Below are 21,192 nucleotides of genomic sequence, written 5' to 3'. Positions count from 1 at the left end.
TGAAACTACAGGCAGCTGTCGCCTCCCGAAGTACAAAGTGGTATTGGACAGGACAGGCCGGGGCTAGCTGGTTAGCCTGCTAGCATCAGTCTGTGGATGTCTTTGACATAGTGTCAATACAGTTTTTTACAGTCACTTAAAAATGTTAATTCATTTTTTAAATGATTTCAAGTAAAGTTCTGGCAGCATCTTATAAATTACTCCTTTGAAAGGACGAATTAGGTCCCTGGAGTCCAAGAAGTCTACTTTCAATCCTGTTATTGGAACAGTTTTGCTACAGTCCCTTCATTAAAGTTTTAATTTTATCAGTAAGTTCTGGTGTTTGTCTAAGGAACATGTGCATATTGCTTTACTGTACCATCAAGATAACAATATCCAGCACAGCTCATGTCAATCTGACTTGGCCAGCAGCTCTTTAGTCCGTCTAAATTATAGGGCTATAACAATTAGCCACCTGTTAGCATGTCTCCCATTGTAAAGATCATAGGAAAGTGACCACATTGTTAGCTGCTGACTGGCAGCTAAATTGATACCACAAATCAATATATACAAGCTATCATTAGCCACCCTGCTGCTGCTGCAGGCTAATTTAACCACTGGCACAACAGAGTAGGCTACACACAACTAACTGCCAACAAGTACAATGGATCTCAACAGCATGACATTTTTAAACTCTATAGTTCAAGTTGCCTACACACGTGCTCTGTATCAGTATCACAACAAGCTTATGCTACATCTCCACCATTGAACCAGCAGTTGCACTATTACAGATAATCCCAGCAGTGTTAGCTCCCCCAGATTATTATTCAATCTGGATAATTAAATTACCTGCATTGACAGAGTTTTCCCATGATCAAGTGGAGCCGGCATCCTACAGTTGTCTTCACAGCGATGTTTTGAGACACTGTGGCGTCTCATTTTTCCACTGTCCAGTCCATATAGAGGTTCACATCCAGGCTTCAAACTTCTATTCATTGTAAAAAAAATGAATAAATATAAAAGCTTGTGCTCTTTGAAAACTATCCTACCACAAAAGGGCCTGAGCTCGAGCCTTTGTAGGTCCTGAAGAACCAGCGTCTCAACTCTGCCCATCTACTGGTGACCATTTATGTGTTTGTGTGTGCATGTGTGTGTCAAAGCTCTTATTGTTGGTTTACAGGGGAGACAAAGACTCACACACACACACACACACACACACACACACACACACACACAAAAAGAAAGTGAGTGTGTAATAAGACTCACACACCTTGCTCCCTGAGGAATGTCCATTCAGGAAGACTCTGAAAGATCATTTGAGGTTATATGAACTAGACTAAACTGAACTGAAAGCTAAAAAAAAGGGATGAACAGTAATGGTGTTTAAAGTGCACAACAGAGAGGGAGAGGTGGATGTTGGAAGGAAGGAGATAGAAAGAGACATTAAAGGAAACGGAGGACAAGAGTGACAGAACGTGAGAGGGAAAGAAGGCAGGCCAGGCTCTGTATCGGTCACTGGACTGTGCTGCAGATTCAGCAGCCCAGCTGTGTGTGTGTGTGATTTAACTACTACTAGGTCACTACTAGGACAGTGTGGAATTACCATGCTTTGTGTGTGTGTGTGTGTGTGTGTGTGTGTGTGTGTGACGTAGCCCTCAGCTGGTAGCACTCTAACATGTTAATCCCTGACAGATTAGCTACTGTTTCAGTCCTGTTAGCACACAGTCTTGTCTTCCTCGTTACATTTCCTTCCTTCGTTTCTTTAATCCTTTCTAATTTGTTTCCTTCCGTCACTCTTTCTTCCTCAATGCCTTGGTTTTCGCTGTGCATTATTTTCTGTATTCCCCGCACGGCCTGCCTTCATCTTCATCAACGCATCGTCTAATCTGTCACGACCTGATTAGCATAAGCACACTGATCATTGCACTGCTCATTCCCTGTGCAGCATAGTCATGTCAGTAGTTGGAGATTATAACGCAAGTTGTATACACACATTAGTTGCAATTTTTTGCTTAAAAAGAGATATAAACAGTCTAAGCATGACAGTTAAAAAGACATTCAACACTAAAACACATGTTCTTGTTGCATCAAATGTTAATATAAAACTTTACGGTCCATGTTTCTGCCTGTGTTCTGTCATTTCAGTACGTTCTGTGCAGACAGACAGATAAAGACACAGGCGAACGGGCAAGGATCCAGCAAGACAGATAAAGAAGACAGACAGGGTGACCAAAATGGCACAGATGTACAGACAGACAGACAGACAGACAGACAGACAGGCCATCACGAGGACAGTAAGTCAGTCCAGAATGACAGAACAGAGCGCCGGTTGTTGTTATTGTTGGGAAATGTGGTCAGCGGCATTCCAGTCCTCCTCCTGCCCTTCATCAATACTGAAGTACTGCTGACTGCCACACACACACACACACACACACACACACCTTCCTCTCTTTGTTCGCGTTTATTCACCACACACGCTATTTTCTAAAGAATTTGACATTACATATTCAAAGAACTGAAGAACTTATCAACCAAATTACAAACACAGTATGAATGATTAAGATTTACAAATGTGCAACTTTTACCTTTAATAATTAGACTACCTAGATATTTACATCCATCGCAGCTATCTGGACACTTTAGTTAATATTGTAAAAACATAAACGAAAACATATTAAACATAATTAAAACAAAACAGTCAACAAATGGGATCACAAAGGAGGCAAAGTTTGAGCAGAAGGGACTGTTCAGTTATTATCATCATCATCATGTACAGCATCATGTACAATATAATCACTTTCCGACATCTGAGCTGGATTGAACAGTTCGAACAGCCTTCTTGCTCGGTTTCACATGAAGTGCTGACCTTGTGCAGTTTGCAGTGTCCTTTTTTTTCCCCAAAAGCAACAACTCAGCACTGATATCAAAAGCAGAGAGTGTAACACTGGTGCAGCTGTGGGTGTAACACTGTTCTTCAGTAATTATTGAAAAGGCTTTGATTTAAAGCCCCCGAGAATCAAAAATCGATGGGAAGCCTGCTGGGGATCATGCAGTATAAACTGTATAAACTGTAAATCTGTATTTGGTATCCCATTTAGGTGAAGCTCCTTGTTGTCAGGTGGCGGAGCTGTCGGTGACTACATTTGTGTCTTGACATGGTGGTCTGCGGCTCTCCCAGACCAAAAGAGATCGACACTTGCAGCGACAAGAACAGCAGTGCTGAGGGAACTGGGTATCCCAAATTATGAGGAAAGTGAAAATGAACAATGGTAAATCATCTTGTTCAGTCATGCCTCTGTCTGGCTACAGCTGAGATGAGGGCAGCACCCTTCCCACTGCCTTCCTCCGATGGCAGGAAGGTCACGTTACACTGAGGAGCCATAACTCTGGCAGTCTCTTTGAGCACTCGAGAGAAACTAGACAGAAGTAGGAAAAGAAGAAAAAACGAATTAGTTTTTATGAAGTAATGTGAAGAAGAAAATTAAAGGGTCGAATAGTAAAAGTAACTCTTGAATCCAGCCACCAACAACAAAACATTTCATTGAGCTGAATCCTTTTAAAGTGGTTTCACTATGACTAAATAAAAAATGACTCACTGTGGATGCAGTTTATAGAGCGCCCCGTCCACCCCTACAGTGATGTTCAGATGGTCCAGTCCTCGGTTCTCTCTGATCTTATCGACCACGGCCGCCATTCCTGCCCCACACAGCTGAGCTGCACGACGCGACACTGCCCCACATACCTGCAAAAACAATGAAAACCATTATCATTATTGCAACACTTAACAAACTGTTGGTGCCACAGTTTTCACATCATATCACCAATTCAACCAATACAAAAAAACCCTTATTGAATCCCAAAGTGAGATTGCGACAGAGAACAAGATCTTCTGTTCATTGTAGCATTTCAAAATTTCAACTCTTAACCCTTCCGTGGCATTTTTAGAAGGATATGAGACTAGAAATAGGTCAAAGTGTTGCCGAATGATGCTTTCTGAGGTTCAAAAGTTTTGAGTTTGAGTCACATTATCATCTAAATACTACTGTAATTTACTATTTCAGCTTGATAATGCCACAGGAGAAGCATGGGAGTAATTAATAACATTGCATTCAGGTGTGGGTATTTCAAGGGCCTGGCTCATTAGTATGGATTAATGAGGAAACTTGAGTGAAGACTAATGTAATCAGTTGCCCCTGTAGTTTTCCTGGCTAAAATATCTTCTGTGAAAAAGACTACAAAATAAACAGATACAAAATATTAAAAAAATGTCCCATGTCATCATTTTCTGTCCTCTACCTCTTTGACAATGATGCTGTCATCACAGGTGCTGTCCAGCCCCAGCTGTTGGAGAATAGATCTGACCTGCAGTAGAGCCAGCCGGTCACTAGGGGGAGAGTACACAGTTGGACACATTACAGGAAAATACAGCCACACATTTACTGTCATCCACAGCGGAGGAATCATTTATCTAAAGGAGACACACAGTTTCACATACAAACACACACAGTTTCTCCTACCTCTCTATTTGTGACAGGTATTTGGTTTCGAATATTCCAGGTGTTTTTAACGTTTCGGTGACATGGCCTCTGAACAGCAAACCTCCTCTGGTCAAATCCAGCAACACCTGACGGACAATTTCTCCTAAGTACATCCCACTGGTCAGCTTTTCAAACCTGCACAAAGACACATATCATTTCTTAAATCCTCTAACAGTGTGTGAGCAGTCCCGTACATTTGTATAAAAGTATACAAGTTAATATGTTGCCAAAATACATGAGAGCACAACTACATGGTTAACACAAACTTTAAAAAAGCATGTGCATGATGACAGTATCCACGTATATGTGTGTGTTTCTAACCTTTGTTTTCCGGGATTGATCGAGTTTTGGTTCACCTCAATGTCATACGGTGTGATGATGTCATCCAGAGAGCCATCATCACCCAGACCTCCCCACTCTGTGTTTATACACATCTTTGATAAGTCAGCATTGCCCTCCTTTTTCTCTCCTTCAGTCCTATCATCCTGCTAGAAAAGTAGAAAAAAATGTAAAAACACAAGTTATTATCAAAATAAAACCCACTCACTGACAAAAGTAAACACTAAGAGCATTTTGTGAGACTTCTTCTACCTTATCCTCATCTCTTTCAAGCGTCCCCTCTTCTTTTTCAGGCTTTCCAGTCGTTTCTTTAGTCTTCTCAATGTTCTTCAGTTCCTCCATGTAACAAACATTAGTGCCAGTTCCTGCGAAGCAGAGTCACAAGGTCGATTTCAGTGGGACATAAAGCAGTCTTGTGATCAGAGACACAATCCAGTGGGCTTAGCAACAAGTTTGTGTTGAACAGTTACACCCACAACATACATAAAAAGTACTTGAACCCTGATTCATGACTGCTTTTTCTATTTCTGCATAATTCCAGTCTTAACAATGCAAAAACCTGCAGCCTAAAAAAGGCACATAACCGAGCAGCAAGCCAAAATATCGTAATTTTGCAAAAATTGTAGGTCACATACCAGCAATCAGTCCAATTTCACACTGAGGGTCTTCATAGGCACAGCTCATCATGGTCCCAACTGTGTCATTGACTACTGCCGCTATGTCCAAGTCAAACTCCTACAGGTACACACACACACACATACACACTTCTTTAGGGAGTAGTTTTTTGTACATAACTCATCATCCAAGGAAATGTACTGTAATGTAATGTCCTCTACAGTATATACGATTACAGTGACAGAGTCTGGACTTTGGTCAAAATGACGTCCAATCATTTGTCATTAAAGTTGTGGTGAAAAGATCCTAGGTCATCTTTATGAAACTTTTGACTCACGTTGCGTCTCTTGATGGCCTCCCTCAGCATGTTAACAACATCGTGTCCCTCACAGTCTGTGGCCTTGTAGCCTTTGGTCCAGCTCACCAATGTGCCCTACAGAACAATCAAGGTTGAAATGGTTACAAAATTGACAAATCCCCTTTAAAGGTTATAAACGTGGTTAAAAATGATCGATTGATCATTTGTTGCCAGTCCTATGAAACCGTATTCTGTGATTCAAACCCCACAAGACTTTGATGTCCACACTCACTGTGTCAATAGCGGTCTGCTCGCAGGGGAAAGAGAAGGTGAAGCCTGCAGGAAGATGAGCGTTCTTCATCCCCATGTAGTCCAGGAAGTCACTAACACACTGCGCTATATGATCAAACAACTAGAGACAGACAGAAAGACGGAGACATAAAAGCTTTTAATAAAAAATGGTCAAAGATGTTGATGACAACATTGGATCTACTGTGCTCCTTTGCCCAGTAATTAAAATACTTTTCATAAATATTTAACTCCAAGTCCCAGTTTCATGAGGTCTGCTTTCCATTGCTAGTATTTTCATCTGTATCACTTAGTACTAACTATCCAACAAAATGTCCTACCTCTTCTCCAGTTCCCTGCATTATCTCCAGAGGTATTGTGTAGATCTTATGGTAAAGTCGTGCGTTCTGCTTTTTAAAGTTCACCATCATCGCTCTGAAGTTTGTTCCTCCCAGATCCAAGGCAAGGTACTTTCCATGCTCTGGAAAAACACAAAAAAGACAGGCAAAGATGACAAGGATGACAAAGAGGTTACCTCTCTGGTTGCAGCTGGAAGAATCTCTGACAATGAATTTGTTCATTGTATGTTTCATTTTAGCTTCTGACCTGTGCCATCAGGTGTACGGTACACAAAAGAAGGCAGCATCTTGATGGCAGAGGGGCCTTTAGTCTTCAGCCCTGCTTCCAGCCCCGCTCTCATCCTGGCCTTGACCAGCTGCAGCTGCTCTTGACTCAGATTGAAGGGACACAGCGTCTCATCCACCTGGAATACAAGTAAGATAATGTCAGATATGACAACATTAATGAGGAAAATATGTTGTGATGACACATACTACACACAGCACAGAAACACACACACAGCATCCTGACCTGTCGTCTTAGTGATGCCAGTCGTTGGGCGACTGCTGTCACCAAAGCAGCTCCTTTGCTGCTGCCGCTGTCTGACAGGACAAATCTGACATGGCACTCAGGAAGCAACCGGCGCACGACTTTATGGAGACGTTTAGGATACCTGAAAATGGAAGGAGTGTAAGATTTAACCTCTAGAAGTGGAGCACAGTGTTGTTTTACAAAAATAAGAATCCATGATTATATTTCAATCTATATACCTATAAATGTCTTTTAACTCGTCATAACACTGTGACACTTTATCTCCAAATATGTTCCTGTATTTTGCATTAAGCTGTTTTATCATAGATTATTATAGACACAATACACAATATCAGGACCCTGAAACTGAAGCAGGAAATAGGAGTGCACAGTTGGTATATCAATATGATTTTTGGTGAATATTTCCATAACAACCTACTGTGGGTGCGTCTTGTACAAAGTTCCATCCACGCCCACGGTGATCCTCAACGTCCTCAAATTACGATTTTGCTTAATTCGACTCAAGATGGCCGCCAGTCCTGCAGCCACCAGATTTGAGGACCTGAAGGACACTATGGTGCTGACATGTTGAACGGCAACACAGTCGTCGGGTGACGGGTCCAAGTCAAGCTCTGTGAGAATTTCTCTGGTGTTCTTGAGACCAGTTTTGTACCTGAAAACAACAGACATCACTTGTTACACAGAGGGAGTGTGACACAGACAGACAGACAGAAAGACAGGTAACTTACTGCTCCATGGCTGCTACATGTGCAGTGGTAATCTTCCCTGTAGTCCTCAGGGCGTCCGACACGCGTCCATCAAACAGCTTTCCACGTTTAGCCATCTTTAATACAACCAGCCTCACTAACTCACCCAGATACATCCCACTGATCATCTTCTCAAAGCTACAAGTAGGAAACAAATGTGGAAACACAGAAACAGAGGGGGTTAAAGTTGACATGTTGTGCCATACATGTGGTGCCATATATGTCACATCATGAGAACATTTGCTTTCCTCACATTTGCTTTCCAGGGTTGTTGGAGGCTGCGTCCACATCTCTATCAAACTCAGTGATGTAATCATCCAGAGCCCCGTCGTCTCCAAAGCCCCCCCACTCAGTGTTTATACACATCCTGCCCTCGTCTCCCTCCACCAGGTCAACGTTACGCAGGCCCTCCATGTAGCATGCGTTGGTGCCAGTACCTAAACACAAACACGTACAGGACACAAATATTTATATGTCTATACTGTTAAAGGTGCCATATTGTAGAAAGTAAGATTTTCATGTTCTTTTTAAAATCATAAATCAGATTAAGGTGTGTTTAGTGCTGTGAAAGTATCAAAACACTCATTTCACAGACAAGCGCATACAGCCCATATTTAGAAATTCTGATGTCACCACCCTTAGCCACGCCCCCAGCACAGCCGTGATTACAAAAACACCGGCAGAGCTGAGGGGGAAGCACAATGGCCAATGCCTGCTCAGGCCTGCGAGAGCTGACCAATCACAGCAGACCAGAGCACTTAGAGGGTGATAGAGGTGCTGCAGTGATGGACAGTATGAGAAAAAAAATCATGTGTTTTATGAACATTAAAGCATGTAAACATTTCCTAGTGGACACCCAAAACAATTGTATGAACCTGGAAATGAGCTAATATGGGATTTTCAAAGCAAGTTGCATTGGTTACATCCAGTTTCTGCCTATGAATAATACAAAACTAACTTTAAAATGGATTCCTACTAAATTAACTCTGAACACTTATCCCAGTCCTATCTGTAAACTGTTTGTGAATATGTTGTCTCCACTGAAAAACATCTAGTCAAGATGGTTCAAACACAGAACAAAACAATGCACACAACACACAAACACTTCCTCACACACACACATTAAGACAGCGCACCACTAGAGGGCGCAGGAGCTCAACTAAAGGTCTGCAACAACCTTTTAATACTTAATTATTTCATCATATTACTCCCAAATATGTGAACTTCACACTACAAATAAATTCAAACTTTCATGATGTTGATGAAAAGACTCAGACTTGTCATTCCTGAGTCTATTATTGGATTGCACTGTCTTGTCAGGTGCTCCTTTGTTGTCATCCTACTCTGAAGTACAGAGAGCATTGCTGTGCAAGACAAAACGGATACAAACATAAACAAAACATCACAATCGATGTTTCTCGGTCATTAGCAAACACAGTGTTAGCTGCAAAGTAGATTAGCCTCAAACAGCCACAGTGAATTGTTTGAATCTGGTGATCTACTCACCAATGATGAGTCCTACGTCACAGTACTGGTCATCAAACCCGCAGGTCATCATGGTTGCTACAGTGTCGTTGACCATGGCTAACACCTCCACATTCATACCCTGCAGAGTTACATAATGAGGTGGTAAGGTTAAAGTAACTCCTTCACCAACCTGTCTGATGGAGGAAAAATAGTTTCTGTGTGAAACAAGAAAAGTTAGCTTATCATTAAGTCAATTCTGGAGTCTTACCCCAGTCCTGTCAATAGCCTCTCTAAGGGTCTGGACCACATCTTTACCCTGAAGGCCTCGAACCCGGTAGTTTTTACTCCAGTTTAACAATAATCCCTAAAGAGAATGAGAGAAAAGAACAAGAAGATGCACAGAGTGACATATACTGCAGGTGCAGGTCATTCAGAGTGTGTAGAGCGTCATTACCTGATCCAGTTTGGACTGTTCACAGGGAAAAGAGAAAGTGAAGGCCAAAGGATGTTTCTTCTCAAGACTGATGTTCTTCTCATGCAGGAAGTCCTTCAGAGACTCCGACACATGGTCAAATAGCTGCAGAGAGAAGAGGGAAAGACCATAAAGAAAAGATGGTAACCCTTTACTATTCCACCTCCTCTGCTGATTCCCCTGCCCATGTCTCTTGTGCCTCCCCCTCCTTACCTCTGCTCCTCTCCCACTGAGTACCTCCTTTGGTATCGGGTAGATCTTCTCCTCCATCTCTACTCCTCCCCTCCTAATCCCCATGCCCTCTCTCACTTTAACTTGGAGCACCTTAAACTTGGAGCCTCCAAGATCCAACGCCAGGAACTGTCCTTTCTCTGTGCAGGAGAGAGACATAAATATATTACTGTATCTATAAATATATATATGTGTGATGAATTCTTCAGAAGAATCCTAATAAAGTTAGAAAACCATCAATGTGAGTAACCTGTTCCTTCAGGAGTGGAGCGGACATGTGTGGGCAGCATCTTCACCGCCGCCGCAGCGTTACTCTCCGATGAAAGGCCCTTCTTCATCTCAGCCTGGAAACGAGCCGAGATGTCTTTCAGCTGGTCGTCATGGAGACGCATGGCGTACAGAAACCTGTCCACCTGAAAAAATTTTTAAAAAAATAAAAAGAGTGGAGAGACAGAAAATGGAAAGCAAACACAGAGGCAAAGATAGATGAGCCGTACTGATTTATCCTCCCACTGACTGGACTTTGATGAGAGACACAGAGAGACAGACAGTGATAAGAGAGAGACAGGTACTGTGTACAGAAGAGGAGTTATACATCACTTTGTCTCCTCTTCTTGTTTTTCCTCAAGGCCCTTCCCTCCATCCTCCTCATCCTAAGGACTGTCTTCTTCAGACAAAGTAATAAATGTATAGAACATTTTTGGACACCTTCATCCATTCATTTTTGGGGATTTTCTGTATCATCGGTAATAATATTTGATCATAGATTACATAATGATAATTGTATTTTCCTGAAGGTTTATGTGTGTCAAACATTTAAATTGTCCTAAACTCACCTTAAACTCTGACTATAAAGAAAGTAACAGTACCTCAATCATGGGAGGGTAGTTTATTTATAAGACTCCAACTATGAGGTTTGAAGGAAAGAGATGCAAACAAGGAATTTAACAGCAGAAAAGCCTGCTGATCCTCTTTATTAATTAGTAACAGGGTGAGAACGTATCAAAAAGCCTTCCCATGCTCAGTCCCACCCTGTATATTGAATCATCCCTGTGGTAACATGATCAGGGGACAAGGTCCCTCTGGTTGGCTGGGTGTCAGACTGTATTTGTGTTTGAGTGTGAGTGCATATAGTGTTTCTTATGGGAGTGTCAACAGTTTGTGCCCTGGGACAGTGTGTTGATCCCATCAGCGCTAAGAGAGGAGGAGTGTTGTTAATCATTGCTCAGACAAATGGTGACACAGTAACTTACGATCACGACACCTTGACTATCTGAGTACAGCACTGGCTCCTGTGTTATCTCTTGGATACTCTCTCAGGAGGTCAAGTCAGGGTTTGTCTTTTTTAAAATACTATTTTTGATCCAAGCACTACTTGGATCACTCGATCAATTCATTCATTTGTTACTGTTTGTTTTCTTATGGGTGTATAAATTGCACTGGATAAATAAAATCGGGTTGTTTATATAATAAAATCAGTCAATAATAATAAATCCATAATTTGCAATATGACATCACATTAATGCCTGTGCAACATCTAACATAAACATTGGATGCTCCAGAAACTACTTTAATAAACACATGTATTCATGGCCTCATTTTTGGCATAATTTTATTTATTTATTTTTTAAGTTAAGTGTGTATCTCTCACTTATTGCTCTAAAAAGCTGCAATGTTTACTTTATTACTTCCCCATTTGGAAAAGTATATTTTTCATTCATTTATTCATTCATTCATTTATCACCACAGTCACATTTTTGGTATCTTTAAAGCTGGGAGTAACTGCTACTGGAACAAAGGTAAAGCTGTGTGTAACACTTAACACCGTGGAGCAGCTCCTACCTTCTTGGTGGGGTCCTCCTGGAGTTTGGAGAAGTAGAATGAAACGAGATGAACGGCAAACATCTTGATGCGCAACACACACCAACATTAAAACTTCCAGTTGGTTTGTTAATAACCTTCTCTGTCAGTGCACCACACAACAGCACAATCTCCAATTAAATGTTGATGAGAGACACATTCGGAGTGTACATACGTCAAGATACATTAAGTCTGTTTCTTCCCTCCTGTCCTCACTGAGTCCACTGAGCAGGGACCAACCTCCACCCTAACTCAATGATTAACAACAAGCCAAACCCCTTTCTTCCATCATTTCCTCCAATCTTTCCAGCTTACTGCCCAACCCCATCTTCTTTTAAAGGTTGAAGGTTCATTTATTTGTCATTAATTCATTCTCTCTGGTGTATTACACTCGGCCTTTACTGAAGTTCTGCAGAAACCTAATTTTAGATGAATTTTGTGGGAATGTAAATAACATCTAGAATATTTTCATCTGAACAGCCATTGGACATCACACAGCTTCCTCACTGAGGCTTTGGAACAAACTGATAAAGACGATTTTATCAAACATAAAGCTACTTAAAGTAAAAACCAAGACAAAAAACAAGATGTTTACAAGGTTACAAGGTAAATTGTCATAATATATGTCATTTGTCATTGGTTTTTAAAAAACTAAACTATGTTTAAATCCTTTGTGCTACATATATTTTATAAAATGGAGTGCTGATGATGTGTTAAGGAGTCTCACTGCCTCAGGGATGAAGCTGCTCTGTAGTCTGGTGGTATTAGTGTGAATACTTCTGTATCTTTTGCCAGATTGCAGCAGGGTGAACAGACAGTGGCTGCCTTTAGTATCCTTTGTGCAGACAACTCATTTCACAGATGTCACTGATGCTCTATAGATGGGTACCAGTGATGTACTGGGAGGTTTTAATCACATGCTGTAGGGATTAAAGTACCTTCATATTGTACAAGTATTTCTACCACATCGTTTCTTCAACTGGCAACCAATTTCCCTTATCATGATGTTGTGAATCGTTTTTAAAAAAACAAAAATTTTATGGCTTTATTTGATAGGACAGCTTGAGATATGACAGGAAACAGGATGAGAGAGGTGACAGGTCGGGCTTGAACCCTGGGCTGCTGCATCTGTACATGGAACTGAACTGAACTCAGCCTTCCTGACTTGTAACAATTTAATCTTCTTGTTGCCTCAATGAATCTTTAAGCTGTTTCCCTGAAAGTTTTGATTAAATTATGCTAATTGAAATTCAACAATGTGACCCACCATTAAGTGTCATTAGTTATTTTTTCATCAAGTGTTTGCATGACGTAGTTACTCTCAACTGTGAGCTGCATGATACAAAAAAATAAACATGAAATCAAGACAGTTAAAACATAGCAGATTTTTAATTGACTCATGTCATCACAGTAAATATACAAATAGGAAAAAATATGGCATATCTGTGTACAGACACTAACAGGGCTTCAATCCATTCAAAATGTTCGAATAATAAAACCGCAATTCATTTCAGAGTAGTTTAACTGCTGAAGTATAAACATGTTATTCTTTCGCTTTGGACCATACTGAGCAAAATGAAAGCAAAATGATTCCAGACCTGCAAAACACACATGTACAGAGCATTTCACAGTGTTTCATGATCACAATGCTTCTAAAACAGCATTTACAACAGCGCAACTCTTCACTGAAACATTGTGCACATTGTCAGTTTGTTCACGACAGTAATATGCGTCTCTTCAGTCAGTAAAGTTTGTTGTTGGGCAGCTTCACATGAAACAACCAGACAGTTCTCACTCTCCACTGTGATTGTAACTGGAAGTCATTTTATGCTCACACTGAAATGGGACAATCTGTCCTAAGGTACCCAGGATCTGTCAGCAGGGCTACGGAGCAGCCAGTAGTCCACAGGAAGGATATTTACGTACATTAACTAGAATCATTTTGCAGCTCTACTAACAATTTACACAACTGAAGTTTGGAAGAAAACAATGCGTCACAATGTGACATTTTAGCAGACCCATTCTGATGTATTTATTTTAGCTTTAGTGCTCGAAATGTGCATAGATCCCCTTTCTAATTTTAAACCACCAAATGTTATCTGAGGTTTGTATCAGTTATTGATCTCAATGGGAACAGATTGAATCAACACAAAATCATTTTCCTCTTCATTTCTTCTTCTTTCTCCTTCTCCCTTTGTTGTCGTTATTTGGATCGTCTGTCTCTGTATCTTTAGACCACTCCCTCTGCAGCTGCCGGAGCAAATCAGGCGTCAAGAGCCCGTCTCTCACCAGGCGACTAGCCAGAGAGCTGTCAATCAACTCTCTTGAGCCTCCTTGTCCCCTTTGACCTTTGCTGCCGGTCACATTATTACTGCCGAATGCTCCAACATTACCGCGCGTTCTGCCCTGTGTCTGCAGGGGGTCAGTGATGGCTGAGTCAGTGGCTCTGATGAGACGGGTGATATTCAGGACACCTTCTTGGATGGTGTCATCGAGTTCCTGCTGGATGTTCCTGACCAAGGCCGTGTCTGGAAACATGTCCATGAAACGGTAGCTGCAGAGACAGACATAGAAATCAACAGCAACATTAGTGGGCAGGCAACGACTATTTGGAATATAGCGTTATACAAACAAAAGACGATTACATTAAGTAACAACTGCTCAAAACGTCAGGTAAAAGAGGCAGAAACATTACGTTACCTTAACCAAAGGTAAAGATCTAACACATCGTGGACAGCTTCCAAGTGAACCAGGTCTTTTATGTTTTTGGGTAGAGCCAGAGGCCAGTTGATATGGCGACAGACCCAGTCAAATGTCAGAGGCTCGTCTCGACTGAACTGACGGGCAAACTGGAAGAGAAACAAGATTCAAAACAGTGCAAATAAAAGCTGCAAGTACAGGACAGTATGCAAAGATTACCAGGTAAGCAAATGGAAGGAAGTATGTTGAAGCATTGTCTTGAGCAGTATCATAGTATTAATGTTATTTCCATGATGATAACTATTAATACTGTATCAAGCTTGTGAAAAAATGGCTGTGCATTGACACCATATGCTTCCTGACCACCCCGCAATAAAGAAAGTGTTTCCTTTGTACACACCAATCCTATGAGATACAACTTGACTGTGTTTCAAAGGTTACTTGACAATCATTTAATTCTGGAGCTAACCTTGTTTTATGAGTATGATATAACCATAAAACGAGCAACACTACGGCGCCAATAGAAAGTATTCACGCTCTGTTATTTATCTGTTTACAACACTGAAGCAATGAATCATTTTCTGATAAACAGAAAAAACTTTAATGTCAGAGTGATCTAGCTGATCTAGTCACCACTGTTACCATTAACTCATTATTTATACTTCCCTCCTCAGTGTCGCAACTGTCTCCCTCCATTTACCTCATTCATCTCATGCCTGCCTCCCAGCTTTACTTATACTAACCTTGAGGAACGAGGTGCAGACAAAAGGTTGTTTCTTGTTGATGGGAGCGGTGCAGAAGACGTAGCGTGACCTCAGGTTCAGCGGGATGTGCTGAATCATATCAGCCAGGAACTTGAAGTCGTCAATGTTGCAGACAAAATATACACCGTCCACCTGAGAGAGGCTGACAAATATGTCCTGTGAGAGAGAGACGGAGAGAGATAAGTCCATTAAATTGTCCTACCTTTCAGTGTGATAACATTTCACACACTGTTACTTACAGACTGAATAGAGGCAGGAGAATGAATGAATAGATCTCTATACTCACAACAAGGTTTGACAGTGTAGCATCAGGCAGATGATAAGCAAACATCTCGATCTGCTCTGCCGTAGGATGCAGACCTGCAGTCTGAGGCAGAAGAGGAGAGATGAACATACACAGTGACGCTGGAGGGTTTTCAGGGTTAACCTAAGAGTGTGTGTTTGAGTGTGTGTCTGTGTTTAAATGATCACCTCTATCGGGTCTACGGATTGGCTGAGTATTTCCTTCAGAACAAGCAGATCGTCTCTATGCATGGCGGTAACTTCTCCCTCTTTAAACTTGGAGGAGAACCTGGGGGGTGACAGAGGAGAGGATGACTTGCTTATACCTTTAACGGCTCCTGAATGGGGATAACATAAGTACAAATGAGACTGACCTCCCTGCGCGGCCAGCTATCTGCAGGGCTTGTGATGTGCTGATGGTGTCCATCTGCTTCTCCCCTTTCTCATTAATGTTAGGCTTTATCAGACTGTTGAAGATGATACGTTTTATACTCCTGGACAGGGAGAGAGGGTAAGAAAGGCAGGTAAATGGAGAGATCTGAGCTGAAATGATTACATCTTTATAACAATGTGACATCTACACTTTCTCTGAAGCTACAGCTGGAAGATTAGAGTCTTGTAAAAGCCCCCATGTGTAATAATTTCTGATTTTTTTGCGACCCCTAGTGGTGTGTGCTAAACATGCCAGCAAAAAGTAATGAATTCCATAAAAATTAATAACTGTAAAGTTTTCAAATTAAATTAAGATAAACATGATGAGGTAAAATATGGAGGTTAATGTAACACCTCCATGGACATGGGGCAAATACAATGAAGGTTTTATTATAATAAAATACTTCTTTATGGGGAAAAATATATATTTTCAGTGAGGACGTATGTAATACATATGTAATGACCTGACTGAAATTAATGAATTAAAGACAGCACACAGTAAGAAGGTATTTACAGGTTCAGGCCCATCCCAATAGCATCTGTAGCCACCAGTATCTTGCAGGGGTCATCGGGGTCATTAAACTTCTTGGCCTGTGACAGCTTGGTGCCTGTAAATCACACAATCAAGCCTGGAATCAGACAAAAATCTGAAATAATGGTTGGTAAAGTAAGTATGAATAACTAAAATGTGACTTTTGTTTGATTTTTGTAATGTTTTTGGACAGAAGTTAAGCGTAAGCTGGAGCAAATGAACATTTTTACGAATGGAGCCCAGTCCACTACGATCTTGTTGATTTGGAAGATTTTGCTTGATTATGACAACCTCTTACTTCAATACACAATCTGGAAACAAAAATTCATAGAGGGGTAGGAACGTTTTTTTCTTAATATTTGCCTTTAGTCTTCATTGGTTCGATGGACCAAGTTGACATACTGGAACTTTTCCATACACACAAACTCACCTGGAGGTAAGCTCCCATAAATGACAGCACATTCTAGTCCTCTGGCCTCAATCTGTCTGCTGATGGAGTAGATGTCATTTTTGCTGAAGCAGACAATACAATCTCCTGGTCTCAAGTTGTCTAATGACTCCACAGCATGATCCAAGATTGTGAAAGGAGTTAAACGCTCGTAGGTGTGGACCTTCAGAGAGAGAGATGGAGAGAGCGGTTACCCAAAGACAGTGATTTAAAAAAAAAACACATAATAACTACTGCTGTCTGACACACAGTATTACAGCCTCACCTCCATCTCCTCTCCAGTGGTGTACATCAGCTCTCTGATGAAGTTGATGGCTGCAGGTTCCCCACACACATGGATCTCTTCTGCACAAAGTCCTACAAGAAATGTCAAGTGTTGAAGTTTGAAACATCATCATTCAAAATAAATGACACAATCACAAGTACAAAGAAAAACGTGCCAAAGTGTGTGCTTATTAGGTGCCTTAAAACAAAACAAGAGATTCAGAAAATGTGCATTATCATTACTTGATTACCATGAATGTTACTACCGAAAGCTGAAAGTCTAGCCTGAAGTCATATGAATGAACTGGGGAACTTGTGTATGTGTGTTTGACTGTCTGTTTTTCAGTGTGTGTTACCAACCCAGCAGTGCTCTGGTCCAGGCCCAGCCTCTGGACAGATCTCTGATCATTTGAATTTCATCGATTACAGCCACCTCATCTAAAAAACAAACAGACCCGCCATCGCCTCATTAATGAATACACACAAACAAAATGTGGCCTCCATTTCTACATGATCTCACAGGAGAAACATTTTGGTTCTACTGAACAATCAAAAATATCAGAAAGGAAGAGAAATGATTGTTCAGAAGTTCTGACATTGTGCTCATATTTCTATTTTTATTATCAGTTCTTCAGAGCCCGAGAAACATTTCGAAGAAGTAACAGAACTGTGAAAAACAAACTAGTTTAATGATATTATTGCATCAGTTTATGAGCAAGGTCGCTAAGTAAATTCATTCTTATTTTAATGAATCACAACTCAAACACCTGCCGTATTTAAAAGTCAAGATTCATTTCATCTGATTTTGTAGGATCAGAAGGGACAAGACTTCATCTTTCTTGGGATCAGTTTGAAAAGAGACAGCAGTCGATCATTCTTCTTTGGTTCAACTGACACAATTTCATGATGTCCAACAGAGTGATGTTGGGTTTTCTTGTTATATTTATGCTACTGAGCAGAAATGTTTGTATGCGTTATGTTAACTTACAAGGTGTGTTAACGCTGCACATCTCAATGGTACAGGCTACATGACCAGCTTGTCGACCCTCGGGGTCCATGAATGTCCTTTCCTCTCCGGTAACCAAGTCACATTTCACACCCTGCAAATACACACAGGATATTAGTCAACATTGCAGTATGGTGAGGAAGAGATAGAAGAGGGCATCTTAGAAAAGACCGCAGAGTGTAAAATAAGTGGAGTTTCTCTTTAAACAAGACAGTTGACACAAGAAGACAGAGACGTACGGCCGTGTTGGTCTTCTCAAAGATCTCGTGGGCCAGCAGCTTCAGGGGGCCGCAGTAGACTCCAGACTTGGCAGCCAGGAAGCGCTGGATGGCTTGGTAGGTTTTACCACTGTTAGTGGGACCAGCATGAAAAATCACCTTCCTCTGGATGGCACGAGCCTCAGGATACCTGATACACACACACACACACACACACACACACACACACACACACACACACACACACACACAAATACTGTAACCACAAAGTAATAATATGCACACTTTTACACATCGTACAGAGGAAAACCTACAACATTACAGTAGAAGTAAAGGTGTCACCCACTGCGATATCAGATATATAAACAGCACATACAGTACTCATGCCTGACATTCCTGAGTTATCCTCTATAATATAATACATACCAGTTAGCAGGGAGTCTGAGGTCTGAGATCTTTCTCAGGTCGTCCATACAGTCTAGCATAGGAAAGACCTGCCTGGCGTGACGCATGAAGTACGGGTAGATGTCATCTATATGACCTGGAATACAACAGACATTCAGGTTAATTAAAGTTTCACTCTTTTGACAGAACTCCATCTTGAGGTTTAATTAAAAACTGACAAACCTGCTCCAAAGCAGATGTCACTGAGGATGATGTGCAGATCAGCGGAGAGTGCTGTCATCTCCAGGACATACTTCCTGAAGCTAATGAAGGCCTGGTGGAACAGACGAGCTGCGCACACACACACAAAAAAGGACACGGTTACAACGAAGCTCATCATGGAAAGTGAGCGGGCTATGAACGAGACGTCATTCTGACTGCAGCATCAACGATTTCACAAGATAAAGGAGGCTGCGTCTTTTAGGACCAGCTGCCACAGCAGGACTTCATTGCATGATGATCTAAGAGCCTACCCTTCACCTTCTGTTGGTATGCACGATATATATCGCACAAATAATGATCTATTTATTATATTTAACTTTAATGGGAATTTATATGTTTTTACACTGGCATTAAATCTGATGCCAATGACAAAAATCATGTATGAAAAGCTGTGAAATGATGCTAATTAATTTCTCACCATCCAGGCCATGGTCTGCTGCCAGCTTCTGCATCTCTTTCCTCTTATAAAACCGGTTCAGCATTTTCAGCAGTTGACCTAATTATAGACAACAAAGAAGAGATAGAAATGAGAAAAGACACAGAAAATGCTAAACTCAAAATACTGTACATCTTACATCTCAGATTGCCTTGAGGAAAAAAACAACAACATAGGCTTTAATCAATTCTCATCTCTATTCTCAAGTGCTGTATACTTTCACAGCCCAACTGATCATTGAGACCAGCTCAGGTGGTTTTACTCACCTTTATCGAGGGGCTGGGTCAACTCTGCCCCCACACTCCCATCCACCGGGGAGTCGGTCTTCAGAGGGACGGGGACAAACAGAGAGGTGTCCGGGGGTTTTGGGGAAGAGCTGTTTGATGAAACATTTCTGCTACAAACCAGAGAACCAGCCCGTTGCTGTTTATGTAAAACACTAGAAGACACATGACAGCTACTGGTGATTCTGGCAGCCCGAGGGCTAATGTGGCGTTGAAGCCGAGAAAACAAACACATACACCGGTTTAGCGACATCACTGCGAGTCGTTTGTATCCCAGTTACACAAAACTAACGCTACTGTCGCTCCATGTTGTTCGACTGGTGTAAATGTGTGGATTACACACCACTAACATCACCAGAGGACGGTCAACACGATTCTCTTCCTGCTGACACAACGTGGGAAAGGACCAGCCGCTATGTAGCTGCCCACAAAAGTGCCTGTTTGTATTTAAGCATCAAATGATTTGTATTAAAAAAAGTTAATGAGAGCTACAAGTGTAAACGAGCTAGCGTTTGTCTGACAAAATAATATGACCTAAAATGTATTGTCGTTAGGATACTGTGTCGCAAAGAGTGCAAAATATAAACAGGCAAAGCGAAGGACACCTCTGTAGCTGACGCCGAAGATCGTATATAAAACAGAGGAGAAACTCAGACTCTAAAAACATGCGTCTATAGATAAATCATCAGAAAATACTTTCTACTTGTTATTCCAAAAAGAAATGCACATAAGGAAGATTTGTAGGCCTATTTTTTTCATGTAAATTCAGCCATGATGAAAGTAAGTGTTTACCATTCCATATATTCCACTCTATTATAATTAAATAAAAGACAGACATTGAGGTATTTCAATAAATAAATAATAATTATACAAATATTGACATTACCCTAAGTTCACTACAACCCCACCAACCCCATTTACTGTCTTTAAATATATTCTAGATTTTTATTTCTAATTTTATTCCCATCTCACTTTATTATCTATTATAGTGTTTTTGTTCTTATTTTACCATGTTACATTTGAATAGCAAATGTCGAGATACATTCAGTCTATTCTTGCATACTTGGCTAATAAAACAGACTCTTAATCTGAACTCACATAAATGTTTGACTAGCCACCAAAAATATAATTGAAATGTACCTTATTAATGACTGTACCTTAATGTTTTTATCAATTAAACTGTGTATTTTTTCATTCATATTTTATCTAATCTTGTAGATAGTATGGCAGTCTTAACGCTGTTCTATTGCTTTCTCTGGATACCAAAACAAAGGTGTCTGAAGAGGATTTGAGAAAGAACTGGCTTTCTTTTTAAAGTTTGAGTCTTGACAACACTATATGCAACTGTTCCATCAACTATATTTGTAGAAATATTTGCAATGAGAGAGGCAAGCAATTGAAGTTTCTCTGAAACCTCTAATACACTTTCCACCGGT

General features: G+C 40.8%; 2 protein-coding genes across 2 annotated transcripts; both read right to left on the bottom strand.

Annotated features, from left to right (window-relative positions):
• Window positions 1-2,431: 2,431 nt before the first annotated feature.
• On the bottom strand, window positions 2,432-11,769 carry LOC311257919 (hexokinase HKDC1-like; the record flags this gene model as incomplete). The annotated part of the gene is made up of 21 exons (XM_084353882.1): window positions 2,432-3,395; window positions 3,576-3,721; window positions 4,276-4,363; window positions 4,497-4,652; window positions 4,839-5,005; window positions 5,109-5,221; window positions 5,492-5,591; window positions 5,809-5,904; window positions 6,062-6,181; window positions 6,399-6,538; window positions 6,664-6,820; window positions 6,928-7,069; window positions 7,367-7,600; window positions 7,677-7,832; window positions 7,948-8,131; window positions 9,201-9,300; window positions 9,430-9,525; window positions 9,616-9,738; window positions 9,847-10,004; window positions 10,115-10,277; window positions 11,707-11,769. 21 exons carry the CDS (start codon window positions 11,767-11,769, stop codon window positions 3,263-3,265), a joined length of 2,835 nt encoding a protein of 944 aa, XP_084210008.1. The 3' UTR covers window positions 2,432-3,262.
• A 1,316-nt stretch (window positions 11,770-13,085) lies between these two features.
• supv3l1 (SUV3-like helicase) lies at window positions 13,086-20,138 on the bottom strand. The gene is made up of 16 exons (XM_084352048.1): window positions 19,739-20,138; window positions 19,455-19,532; window positions 18,998-19,105; window positions 18,797-18,911; window positions 18,392-18,560; window positions 18,135-18,246; window positions 17,507-17,584; window positions 17,148-17,239; window positions 16,865-17,045; window positions 16,417-16,510; window positions 15,845-15,964; window positions 15,660-15,759; window positions 15,475-15,555; window positions 15,168-15,344; window positions 14,425-14,573; window positions 13,086-14,278 (listed from the first exon to the last, which is right to left on the bottom strand). The coding sequence occupies exons 1-16, from the start codon at window positions 20,007-20,009 to the stop codon at window positions 13,891-13,893; spliced, it is 2,313 nt and encodes a 770-aa protein (XP_084208174.1). The 5' UTR covers window positions 20,010-20,138; the 3' UTR covers window positions 13,086-13,890.
• Window positions 20,139-21,192: the final 1,054 nt, after the last annotated feature.

This window comes from Pagrus pagrus (assembly GCF_965226575.1).
Source record: "Pagrus pagrus genome assembly, chromosome: 1".
Taxonomy (NCBI): domain Eukaryota; kingdom Metazoa; phylum Chordata; class Actinopteri; order Spariformes; family Sparidae; genus Pagrus; species Pagrus pagrus.
Note: the sequence above shows the minus strand (reverse complement) of the source record. Positions and strands in the feature narration are given on the sequence as shown.

Coding starts and splice junctions, on each gene's coding strand:
- supv3l1 (XM_084352048.1), bottom strand. CDS start 20,009: ATGTCGCTAAACCGGTGTATGTGTTTGTTTTCTCGGCTTCAACGCCAC. Junction 15,556..15,659: donor AATCCGTAGACCCGATAGAG/GTGATCATTTAA, acceptor CTTCTGCCTCAG/ACTGCAGGTCTGCATCCTAC. Junction 14,279..14,424: donor GATCTTTACCTTTGGTTAAG/GTAACGTAATGT, acceptor CTGTCTCTGCAG/CTACCGTTTCATGGACATGT.